This window comes from Sus scrofa, chromosome 11 (genome assembly GCF_000003025.6).
Source record: "Sus scrofa isolate TJ Tabasco breed Duroc chromosome 11, Sscrofa11.1, whole genome shotgun sequence".
Taxonomy (NCBI): Eukaryota; Metazoa; Chordata; class Mammalia; order Artiodactyla; family Suidae; genus Sus; species Sus scrofa.
Genome location: NC_010453.5, coordinates 16,007,540 through 16,019,734, shown reverse-complemented (window position 1 = coordinate 16,019,734; position 12,195 = coordinate 16,007,540). Strand labels below are relative to the sequence as shown.

The window sequence follows — 12,195 nt, the reverse complement described above, 5'->3', positions numbered from 1 at the left end:
TACCCTTCTCTGGATTAGCTGTAATATTCACCCATCATCAGAGCTGGCTTCCTGGGCAAACAACCTGGTCAGTCACATGGGCCCCGTGCTGAGGAGGGCCTAGCATTTGGTTTAATGCTCTTCTGTTGCTGCCTTGAATTTCTTAACAAATTTATTTTGAACTTGAATTTTATAAGTGAAGTCTGATAGGACAATGGAACATGGGTGTGAGAAGATATGGGTGGCTGGCAGCCACCTCTCCTCGCTGCCTTCTCCAATTCTGCTGGGTCCACAGGGTGTGGGGGTTCAGCAAGACTCAAGATGAATACAAAGTAAGTGTGTTATTTCCTCAACTGAGTACGCAGGAGTGCCTACAAGCCTGAGAAGCCCTCATTTTCATTTGAACCAGAACTGGCTTCAAATAAAGACAGAAGGCAGTGGTGTCCTAGGTAACACAAAGGACCCAGGAGCCCTATCGCATCCCTTCTTTCCCAGGAAACTTCCCTGCATCTGCCAACACTCATCCAAAAAATAATGACACAGAAGAAAGAGAAAGATAGGGACGTGTTTTCATTCAGTCCTTCCTAGTCACCTGGCAGCAGACCTTAGAGGGTGTGCTAGAAAGCTCTATTATCAATAAGTGAAAGGAAAACAGTTGCTTTAGTTTTCTGTATCATTCCCTCTGTTTGGTGAAAATCAAATACATATGCATGTGAGAGCTATGAAACATGCCGTCTAGGTGGTTATACATCTGAGGTAAAAGTTCTTATGTTTGCATTTATAATTGTTAGTATACAATATTAAGGTGAAGTGTAAAGTTTACTACTAATTTTGTTAATTTAAATGTTCTTTTTTATTTCCTTAAAATAATATTAAATAGCAAATGAAAAATAGTATGACCGAAGATCTCCTGGAGTATAGCCAGTTAAGGCTCCAGTGTTGTCAACACAGTGGCTTGGGTCACTGCTGTCCCGCTGGTTCAGTCCCTGGCCCAGGAACTTCTACATGTTGTGAGTTCAGCCAAAAAAAAAAAGAAAAAGAAAGATTCCTGGAGTTCCTGTTGTGGCTCAGTGGGTTACGAACCTGTCTAGTCTCCACGAGGATGCCAGTTCAATCCGTGGCCTCCCTCAGTGGGTTAAGGATCGGGTGTTGCTGGGAGCCGTGGTGAAGGTCGCAGACAAGCCTGGGGTCCGAGCTGCTGTGGCTGTGGCGTAGGCCGGCAGCCTGGGAACTTCCATATGCCTCAGACGTGGCCCTAAAAATCAAAAAAGAAAAGAACACTAATATGACAGATGAAAAGAGAAAAGAGACAACAATAGGAAAGAAAAGGCTTTCCATTTCAGCAGCTTGAACAGTCCTTTTCCCTGCTTTTTGAACAAAGTGCTTTGCATTTTCATTCTGTTTTTTTCTCTCAGCCCATCCTGCGCTCAGCGCTTCCTCACTAACAGTTTCCTCACACACATCCCTCTCACGCAGACTGCCCTCAGCCCTAGTTCACTGATCATTCATACACTCTTCCTCACTCTCAGTTCCCTCTCACCCTCCTTCACCCAGAGCTCCATCGCTCACTCGGACTTGGCTATTACCCTCCCTCCCTAAGAGTTCACTAACCCATCTCTCACCCAGTCCCTCAAACTTTCCTGCATTCAGAGTTCCTTCACCCTCTTCCTCACCCAGAGTCTCTCATACCTTCCTGCATTCAGAGTTCCCTCGCCAACTTCCCCACTCGGAGACTCTCACACCTTCCCTCACTCGGAGTTCCCTCACTCTCTTCCCCACTCGGAGACTCTCACACCTTCCCTCACTCGGAGTTCCCTCACTCTCTTCCCCACTCGGAGACTCTCACACCTTCCCTCACTCGGAGTTCCCTCACTCTCTTCCCCACTCGGAGACTCTCACACCTTCCCTCACTCGGAGTTCCCTCGCCCTCTTCCCCACTCGGAGACTCTCACACCTTTCCTCACTCGGAGTTCCCTCACCCTCTTCCCCACTCGGAGACTCTCACACCTTCCCTCACTCGGAGTTTCCTCGCCCTCTTCCTCACCCGGACTCTCACACCTTCCCTCACTCAGAGTTCCCTCGCCCTCTTCCCCACGCGGAGACTCTCACACCTTCCCTCACTCAGAGTTCCCTCGCCCTCTTCCCCACGCGGAGACTCTCACACCTTCCCTCACTCGGAGTTCCCTCGCCCTCTTCCCCACGAAGAGACTCTCACACCTTCCCTCACTCGGAGTTTCCTCGCCCACTTCCTCACTCGGACTCTCACACCTTCCCTCAGAGTTCCTTCACCCTCTTCCTCACCCTGAGTCTCTCATACCTTCCCGCATTCAGAGTTCCCTCGCCCTCTTGCCCACTCGGAGACTCTCACACCTTCCCTCACTCAGAGTTCCCTCGCCCTCTTCCCCACGAAGAGACTCTCACACCTTCCCTCACTTGGAGTTTCCTCGCCCACTTCCTCACTCGGACTCTCACACCTTCCCTCAGAGTTCCTTCACCCTCTTCCTCACCCTGAGTCTCTCATACCTTCCTGCATTCAGAGTTCCCTCGCCCTCTTGCCCACTCGGAGACTCTCACACCTTCCCTCACTCAGTTCCCTCGCCCTCTTCCCCACTCGGAGACTCACACCTTCCCTCAGAGTTCCTTCACCCTCTTCCTCACCCTGAGTCTCTCATACCTTCCCGCATTCAGAGTTCCCTCGCCCTCTTGCCCACTCGGAGACTCTCACACCTTCCCTCACTCAGTTCCCTCGCCCTCTTGCCCACTCGGAGACTCTCACACCTTCCCTCACTCATAGCTCCCTCACACTCTTCCTCGTCAGTGTTCCCTCACACTCTTCCGCACCCAGAGTTCCCTCACCCAGAGTTCTGCATTTCATCTGTAGCTGGTCGCGACATGTTCATGTGGGGGGATCGGTTGATCAGGGGTGACTCAGCACTGCTGACAATGCGGCTGATTAAACGGTGAATGTCGGTCAATCAATCCACACGTTTCAGTTCCCAGTTCACCATGGGGTGAAGGGAGATATTTCTTGCTTATATGTGACGGAAGAGCAGGAGGCTGATAAATCTCATCTCTATTCCTGCCCTTGAGCTTGTTGTCAGGATGATAAAGTGATTGGCATTCCGTAAAACCCTTCAGTGCTCTGGGAGCTTGTGACAGATGGTGCCACCTGGCCACATGTGTAATCCAGGTGTTCAGTGACAGAGAGGCCCCTACCTGCGAGCAAGACTGAGAGAAAAGGCTCTCGCCAGAACATGACCGAGGACCACGCGGAAGAGAGCATGAGGACTGGCCACCTGGAGCCAGCTGGCCTGGGCTCGCGGCCACTCTATGCCCTACAGTGTGGATGAGCTGGACTCGTAACCCCTGAGGGTTCAGGGTCCTCGTTTAAGACATGAGCATAATTATAGGACTTTCCTAACAGACTTTTCAAAATGGTCACGTCATAACCTGTGCCGCACAGGACATACTCCGTAAGCGCTGGCCATTATCATCGGCATCGTGAGCAGTTTCCCTTCGTGACAGAGGAGTGCGCCTTCCCTTTGATTTCAGAACGCCCACCCCACCCCAGGGATCAAACAGAGAAGTGACGGAACAACCAGGGCGGGAGATGCTGCGGATCCTGGAGAAAGGAGCTGAGGTGGATGGAGCTAAATTTGACCCCATTCCCTAACCGCATCTGCCACCCGGGCGACTCATCAGAGTCAGCCTCTCGGCATCACCGCCGTCAGGGCTCAGGCTCGCTTCCCCTCTGACCTTTGGAGATCTAGTTCTCAGATGTGCTCTGGCCTGCCCTGGACCTTGGAAATCGGAATCTCCACCAACCCAGCCTGGGAGCCTGTGTTTCAAGGCAACGCCATCCACGCGTCGTCCTTTTCATAAGTGGGGCCGGAGATTCCTTGGTCAGGCCTTTCTTAGAGCCTGTTTGTTTGCTCAGGGATGTGTGAGATGTTGAGGCTGCTCTGGGCTGAGGGGTTTCACTGGATCATGAGTGGCAGCAGTTCCTCACAGGAAGCCCTCTTTACCACTAGGTCCCAGAAAGGACCACCCAAGCCACAGCCAGCGATCAAGACCCTGCCTCCCCGGAGCCCCCTGCCTCCCAGAGAGCTGGTTATGAGGTCTGGGTGATGACAGCTCTCTGAGACAGCGGCTGAGCTTCCTGCTGACCTTGCTCAGGCCAGGGCAGGGGTTTGACAGCAATGACCGCCACTAATAAACACCACTATGCCTCTGGGTTTCCTAAGCCCTGGTTCCAGTGTGGCTCAGTGTTGGATCCTGGCTTCTGATGAAATCAGTTTCTACCAAGTCCATTTGAAAGAGCTGAGTGAAACTGCTAAGTCAACCAAGAGTCCCAAAGGAGAAAATAATTCAGAATTAGAGCAAAGATGGGAGCCTATTAGAATGGAGACGCTGGAGCTGAATCACTCTTTACGCCAAGAACACAGAGGAGTGATTCCCAATGTTGGCGGCTATGAAAAAAAAAAAACCCTGGAAGGGTAGCCTCGCTGGGGGAGGGGTGTGCCGTCGGGGGTACCAGCACAGGGCTCCCCCTCAAATCCTTAGGTTGAGTCTAACTCTGCTCCTCTCACTGAGACGCCTTAAAGACGTATTAGCACCCAGCTAGCAGGCAAAAATAGGCGGCCAGAAGTATCCAAGCATTTTTTTTTCCCTTTTCTGGCCACACCCATAGCAAATGGAAGTTCCTGGGCCCAGGACTGAATCCAGGCCACGCCACAGCCACAGGATCTTTAACCCACTGCCAACCAGCAACACCACAGAGACAAACAGGATCATTAGCCACTGAACCACAGTGGGAACTCCTATCCAAGCATTTTTAAAGGGAGGAATCATGATAGGAGAAGTGGGTGACTTTTAGCTTAGTTTGCTCTCCAGGCTCTGGAACCTGGTTTCTCTGAAAAGCAAGTGTACCTCCTGCTCTTCTGTTTAAATAGTTTAATGGGGAAACTGAGATCAGGACCCAGCCGTATTTCTCGGCAACACCACCTTTTATGGGATCCACTCAGCTGTCAAACACCCAGGAGGCAACTGGCAAAGAGTCCAGGAGGATAAATTCAAACGAAGGTCCTCTCCAAACCGCCCTCTCCACTTCCCTGCCTCTGTAAAGGCACCAAAACCTCAGTCGTCTGTACCGCTCTGCCCTCTCCTGGTGATTCTGTCTCTGCCTCATTTTTCACCTCCTTCCCTCTTCCCCATCCCTGTATCAGCACCCGCATCACCCTCTCACCCAGCCTGTTCCACAGCCACCCACTACCTTGCCAACCCAGACCTCACAAGCCCACAAGGGAGATGAGGTGTATTTGTACCCAAGGGCCAACACAGATGAGTGTGTGAGAGGGGCCATCAGAGGAGCATGAAGTGGGAGGAAGCCAGAGGAGGAAGGGAATCAAGGAGCACTTCCGGGAGGAGGTGATGGTGGCACTGGGTGCTGATGGATGGGCGGGGTTTTGCTGGTTAAGTGGCTTTTAGTCAAAGGGAAAATCCTAAAGAAAATGAAAGATTCAAGGAAGAAAATTTCCACAGGGTTTTGGGGAGGGGCAACTCCTTCCATTTAGCTGAGCAGCACATGGAGGTTCCCAGGCTAGGGGTCAAATTGGAGCTGTAGCTGCCGGCCTACACCACAGCCACAGCAATGCAGATCCGAGCCATGTCTGAGACCTACACCACAGCTCACGGCAGTGCCGGATCCTTAACCCCCTGAGCAACGTGCCCATCCCCCCCCCCTCAAAAGGGGCAAAAAACGTGCTATTTCTCATGGCCAGATTGTAGGGTAAAACTGCCACTCGGGATTCAGTACACGGATCTTCACGAGCCTCTCCGGGGTCACGGTCCCTGGTCCAGTGTCAGGGTGGAAGGCCCCTCTCCCAGTGTTCCCCGGAGCCTGGCTTCACTGGGCTGCTGCCCCCAGGCGGAGCTGAAGAGGGCTTCCCAGCACGCCCCGACAGGCGCAGACCACCTGGGTTCACCACCCTCGAGGCACTTCGTCGTCCTGTGAGGGCTGCAGGCCGCCTGCACATGCCGCACACACATTCCTCAAGATTCCACTGCTTCCCAGTGATTAAACTGACCCCCAGGCCAGCGTCAGGGCGCAGGGAAGCAACAGGACTGCAGCAGAGTGAAGTCAATGGGAAGAACGTGTGTGCTGGGGAGGCAGGCGGCCTGGCCTGGGCCCTTGCCCAGGAGAACTCCAGAAAGCCCTTCCAGGCGGCTGGGTGAGGTCTGAGCCCATGAAGAGACCACCCTGCTCCCTTGACAGACAGACACGGATCTTCACCAGCCTCTCCGGGGTCGTGCACGTGGCCTCTGGCGGGGTCACTCCTTCAGGCCTCAAACTCCTGCCCTCCACCGCTTAGCTGACTTCCATGCGGAGAGGGACCAGCTGTGATCCGCCTAGAGGGAGTATCTGAAGACTGCTTTTAAAATAGAGCTTTTCTTTCTCATTACATAAGCATGTAGTACCTCGCAGGAAACGTGGGAAACGGAGAAAACCGTGTAGAAGGAAACTTAAAAGTCCTTCCAAAGGAAGACACTGCAGGGTGTATAAACACTATTAGTGCAGCACTGTAAGAAACTCAGGATAAGATCAGCTTTTTTCCAGTCCAAATCCTAAAAGAATTGTTAATTGTGAAGATTCTTAAATATTCAGAAATAGAAAAAACAGAGCAATAGGCTCAGACAACTACCATTCAATTTTTGTCTTTATGTTTTTTCTATTAAGGTTTTTTTTTTTTCCTTTTCTTTTTTTGGATTTTAGGGCTGCACTTGTGGCATATGGAGGTTCCCAGGCTAGGGGTCGAATCGGACCTATGGCTGCTGGCCACAGCCACAGCCACGCCAGATCCACGTCTGACACTCATAGCACGGCTCACGGCAACGCCAGATCCTTAACCCACTGAGCAGGGCCAAGGATTGAACCCGCAACTTTACCGTTACTAGTCGGATTCGTTTCCACTGTGCTGCAATGGGGACTCCTCATTCTTTCTTTTTAATGGTTGCGCCCATGGCATATGGAAGTTCCCAGGCCAGGGACTGAATCTGAGCCACAGCCACAGGCAGCTCCTTTAACCCACTGCGCTGGGCCAAGGATCAGACCCATACCTCCTCAGCGACAGAGCCAATACAGTAGGATACTTAATCCACTGCACGACAGCCGGACTTCTGTATTAAGTTTTTAGACTTTTTAGCTGGAAATGATCATAGTGTTATTTCCTAAGGATAGGGGCAGAGCCTCTATAACCTTAGCATGATTGACAACTTCTTAAATTCACATTGAGAGAATACTTCAATCTACCATCCATATTCCAATTTAGCTGGATTCAATCTAAGATCAAGTGTTGCTTTTATTGTTGAATCTCCCATGGCATATGGAAGTTCCCAGGCCAGGGACTGAATCTGAGCCACAGCCTCAGAACATTCCCACAGCCTGTGTTTTATAGGATGTTGACACTGCTGAACAACACAGCTGTTATGGACTGAGTGTTTGTGCCCTTCCTAAATTCATGATGACACTTTAACCAAATGTGATGGCATTAGGAGGCAGAGCCTTTGGGATGTCATTAGAGTTAGATGAGGTCGTGAGGGTGGGGCCCCCATGAATGGGATTAGCACCCCCATTAGAGGCAAGAGGGAGCCTGCTTCCCCTCTGCTCTCCGTTGTCATGTGATGACACCGAGAGAGTCAGCAGCCTGCACTCTGGAGGAAGGCTCTCACCAGAACCCAGCTGTGCTAGCACCCTGATTTGGACTTCCAGCTTCTAGAACTGTGAGAAATTGGAGTTCCTGTTGTAGTGCAGCGGAAACAAATCTGACTAGGAACCATGAGGTTGCGGGTTCAATCCCTGGCCTCACTCAGTGGGTTAAGGATCCAGCGTTGCCGCGATGCAGCTCAGATCTGGCGTTGCTGTGGCTGTGGTATAGGCTGGTGGCTACAACTCTGATTAGACTCCTAGCCTGGGAGCCTCTATATGCTGTGGGTGCAACCCTACAAGAACAAAAAAGACAAAAAAAAAAAAAAAAAAAAAAAGAACTGTGAGAAATGAACTTTGCTGTTTACAAGCCGCCCAGTCTATAGTAAGTAGTTACAGCAGCCTGAATGGACTAAGGCAACAGTCCTCTCCACTTTGTATTTTTTTTTATTAAAAAAAAAATTTTTTTTCTGCTTTTTAGGGCTGCACCCATGGCATATGGAGGTTCCCAGGCTAGGGGTCGAATCAGAGCTGCAGCTGCTGGCCTACATCACAGCCACAGCCACAGCCACATGGGAGCCAAGCCTTGTCTGTGACCTACACCATAGAAAACTCAGGGCAACCAGATCCTTAAGCCACAGAGTGAGGCCAGGGATCGAACCCGCATCCTCATAGATTCTAGTCAGATTTGTTTCTGCCACATTAGGAACTCCCACTCTTTTTAAATAGAACACTCCTCACTTTGGGGGTGCCCCCTTACCCCTGGGTCTGGATTAAGTTCGTGCCTTCTAGGCCAGATTGCTGCCCAGGTATTGGCCATCTGTCCCTGGCTGGAGATGCGAATGTTGAACCCCAGAGTTCTCCCCAGTTTTCCCACTGCATCATTACTTTTTTTTTCCTCCCTTCCAATGAACAATGCATTTGCAAGGCCCAGGAGCCAGTGGGAACCTGGTATTTTTAGGGAAGCTAGAATGTTTTTGTCCGGCTGCACTTTCCAGGGTAAGAAGGAAGAGGAAATGACAGAGAGGTGAGCAGGGTCAGCTCACAAGCATCTTTCGAGTGATGTGAAGCTCATTTTCTCTTTGGCAGGAATTGGGGGGGGTGTCACTGGGCAGGGAGGGACCTCCCGGCCACATGTGGAGGATGTGCCAAGGGGACAGGAGGCCTGGCCATAGCCAGGCTGAAGGCAGAGTTGTTCACAACAGGAGGGGGACACACAAGGGACAAGGAGACCACAGATAGGGCAGGGCTGGCTAACAGCCTTCTCTCACCTCAAGGGCATTTGAAGCAATGAGACCTAAACCAGGGGACTTCTTGTGTAGCCAGGAAATGTCCCATGCCAACCCTCTTCCCCTGCCAACCTGGCGTTGCCATCAGGGCTCTCATTGTATCACCGGGTAGGATGTGTGCATGTGTTGTGTGTGTGTGTGGTGGTGGGGGGAGTTCATTTTAAGAAGATATGGAGCAAAAGCACAGTCAACAGTGTTTCCTTTCCTCGAGGGCAGTGAACAGGCTCTTCCCATCAGAGGTCCAGGACCTCTGTGCTCACGCTGGCCCCCACACAGTAGGTGTGCTGTGCAGGTGGAAGGGGCTGCGGGGCCCCGAGCCATTCTGGGGAGTCAAATGCCAAGGCAGTGCCAGAGAAGGATGACATGAGGGCTGGGCACATCAGCTAGAGGAGACTCACATTAGGAGCTGGCGCTTCATTCATTCGCCCAGTTACTGTGCTCCTACTATGTGCCAGGCACATTGGTGGTGCTGGGGATGCAGCGGTGAATGAGCCGTCCTGGGAGGAGAGGGAGGTGGGGAGGTGGTGATCAACTATGGATATCAGCACGTCAATCACGACAGGGAGAGAGCAGGATGGTTACGTGGGTAGTTGTAGGAGTCCCAGTAGGGGACCATCGGTCGGGAAACCGAGGGAACTTTGGGAGACCGCTGTAAGATAACACTCACTCAAGAAAGCCAGCAGATGGAAGCAGGCTTGCGTAACCATAAAACCATAAATAAAAGCATGAGATGCGCCGCAGGTCATTAAGTGAAAGATAAAATAAAGCCTGCATTGAAGTTCATAAGAAAATGATCTTTAGAACCAAGGGCAGAGTGTGAGGGAAAGGTGACATCCAAAGAAGGAGACGCTCATTCTACAGAAACCCGCCAAGATTCAGCGTGTTTGAGCACACGCGACTTCCCTTCTGCTGATGTGACTAAGCGCTGTGACAGCCCTGGTTTCTCGCAGGGGTCAAATACTCTCTCAGCAGAATCGAAGGAGGAGCTGGTGATGGAAGCCTGACGACTGCTCAGGAAGGAGGAAGAGGTGGTCGTCCCCCTCCCTGCTTTCCTTGGATTATAACACTGTCGCCCACCTCATCCTCGGTTCGGGCTTCTGTGCCTGCCCGCTTGTCTCTCTCACAAGCGTCCTATCTTAATAAATCTATTTCTTGCCTATCGCTTTGTCTCTGGCTAAATTCCTTCTGCACTGAGACATAAAGAACCTGAGGCTCATTAAGTCCAGACACCAGGTGAGCGATTCTAATTTTTACAAAACTGTGGGTTCGAGGCTCCATCTGGCTTCTGTCTGAGTTCAAGTTCCAGCCGGTAGGTTCAAGTCCCAGTCTGGGTTCTGGCTGGGTTCAAGTCCTAAGTGTTTCAATGCCACGGCCACCAGGCACCCCATCTGCCACCCCTTGTTCTCCTGACCTTCTCCCTTCCTCTGCTCTCCTCGCTGCCTGCTGTCTCTGAATATTGTTGCTCTAAGTTGCTTAAGATTGCCCATGAGGGTCCCTTTACTCACATGTCATCTGCATGAGAGCTTGACCACACATCTCACTGTGAGGGAAGTGACTTCATCCCAAGGAGCCTCAAAGCTTGGGATTTGCTTTAAGGATATTCCAAATGTCCTGATATGGACTGAGACTTGCATAATGTGGCCTCACCAGGAGCCAGTGGGGGAAAGTCCAGCCTGGCAAGAAGATGGGGAGGATGGGAAAGAGCTACTACCCCCGTCCAAATCCACGCAGCCCCCTCATGCCTCCAGCTCCACTATCACTGTCTCTGGTTGTATCAGTGACTCCATTCAGTCAAACATTTTTCAAACACGTATTCTGCTGAAAATGCATCCTGTGAACTACAGAAAGCTAAGACTCATAAGGAAGCGTTCAGAAGCAGCGGCATCAACAGAGAGCAGGACACTGTTCCCCTCTTGAGCCTGGGGCCACCCTGAGCCAAACGCAGACCGCCCACATGGTTCACTTTGGGCTTTAACAAGTCATGTGATCTCAGAGCCTCAAATCCTTCAAAAACTAGGGCATTTCTCAGAGCTGTGACTCACCACTGCTGGCAATTTTAGAAATGCACCAATGACACGCCCTCTCCACACCTCCTGGCATTGTTCTTGCTCACCGACAAATTTCTGGGAAGCAAACACAATTTGTTCATAATTTATTAGGAAAGCTGTGACAGAACTGACGCGACACCAATTAACTGCCTCCGTGCATGTCATCTCCGCTTGCAGGTGGCCTCCGTCAGCCTGGATTCTGGGGGCCGGCTTCAATACCAGGCAGCCTGCTGGTGCGTCCTTGTTAGCCATGATCAGACTGAGAGAAGCACCCCTCATTTCACAGAGGAGGGAACCAGGCTCAGAGCGGTTAAGAGGCTTTCCCCGATGCACAGCTGGGAAGACACAGGGCCTGGAGGGCAGGGTAATACGGTGTCACTCTTTGAGCCACGGCTGCAAGCCAGGTGTTGTGTTAATGCTCCACATACATCTTCTCACATTTGCTCCCCACAATAATCCTGGGAAGAACTAATAACACTGTTTTACAGACGGAGCTGGGACTTAGAGAGGTTAAGAGTCACTTGAAGGCCAGAGCCAGGAATTCCCACTGTGGCTCAGCAGTAACAAACCCTACTAGTATCCATGAGGACTCGGGTTCAATCCCTCGCCCCACTCAGTGGGTTAAGGATGAGCTGTGGTGTAGGTCCCAGACATGGCTTGGATCCTGCGTTGCTGTGGCTGTGGTGTAGGCCGGCAGCTGTAGCTCCCATTCGACCCCTAGCCTGAGAACTTCCATATGCCACAGGTGTGACCCTAAAAATAAAGTCAAAGCCAGCCACTGTCAGAGCCCAAATCTGATTCAGATACATCAACAAATCTGGAACCCTTCCCATTGCCGCACACATGTGGAGCTTTCTCCATCTCAATACCACTCTCCAAGGTCCGAGCAGGAAGGGTACATATGGACTTGACCAGGGCAGCCTGGACCAAGAGCCAGCAGGCCTAGAGACCCACCCAGTTTAACTGTGGACTTGCTCTGATCTCAGGAAGAGCTTCCCTTCTTTGGAAGAAATAGCCATGACTTTTTAAAAATACACAACAAAAAAAAAATACCAAACAAGAACGACAGCAAATTCTCACGTCCAGGGAATGAGGTAGCCCTGGAAAGGTATTAGGCTGGGGGAGCTCTGTCCCTTTGCCCCTAATGCCTGGATACGGGGCAGTTTTCTACCATTTT

General features: G+C 51.3%; 1 protein-coding gene across 5 annotated transcripts in view; it reads right to left on the bottom strand.

Annotated features, from left to right (window-relative positions):
• Window positions 1-12,195, bottom strand: part of LOC102163801 — a 110,207-nt gene that overhangs the window by 68,438 nt on the left and 29,574 nt on the right. For all 5 annotated transcript variants that reach the window (XR_002336537.1, XR_002336538.1, XM_021065295.1 and 2 more), the window contains one exon: window positions 11,013-11,370. Coding sequence is in view for 3 of the 5 variants with exons in the window: in XM_021065295.1 (XP_020920954.1) it covers window positions 11,013-11,370 (358 nt within the window). In the remaining 2 variants the exon portion in view is untranslated. The remainder of the gene's footprint in view (window positions 1-11,012; window positions 11,371-12,195) is intronic.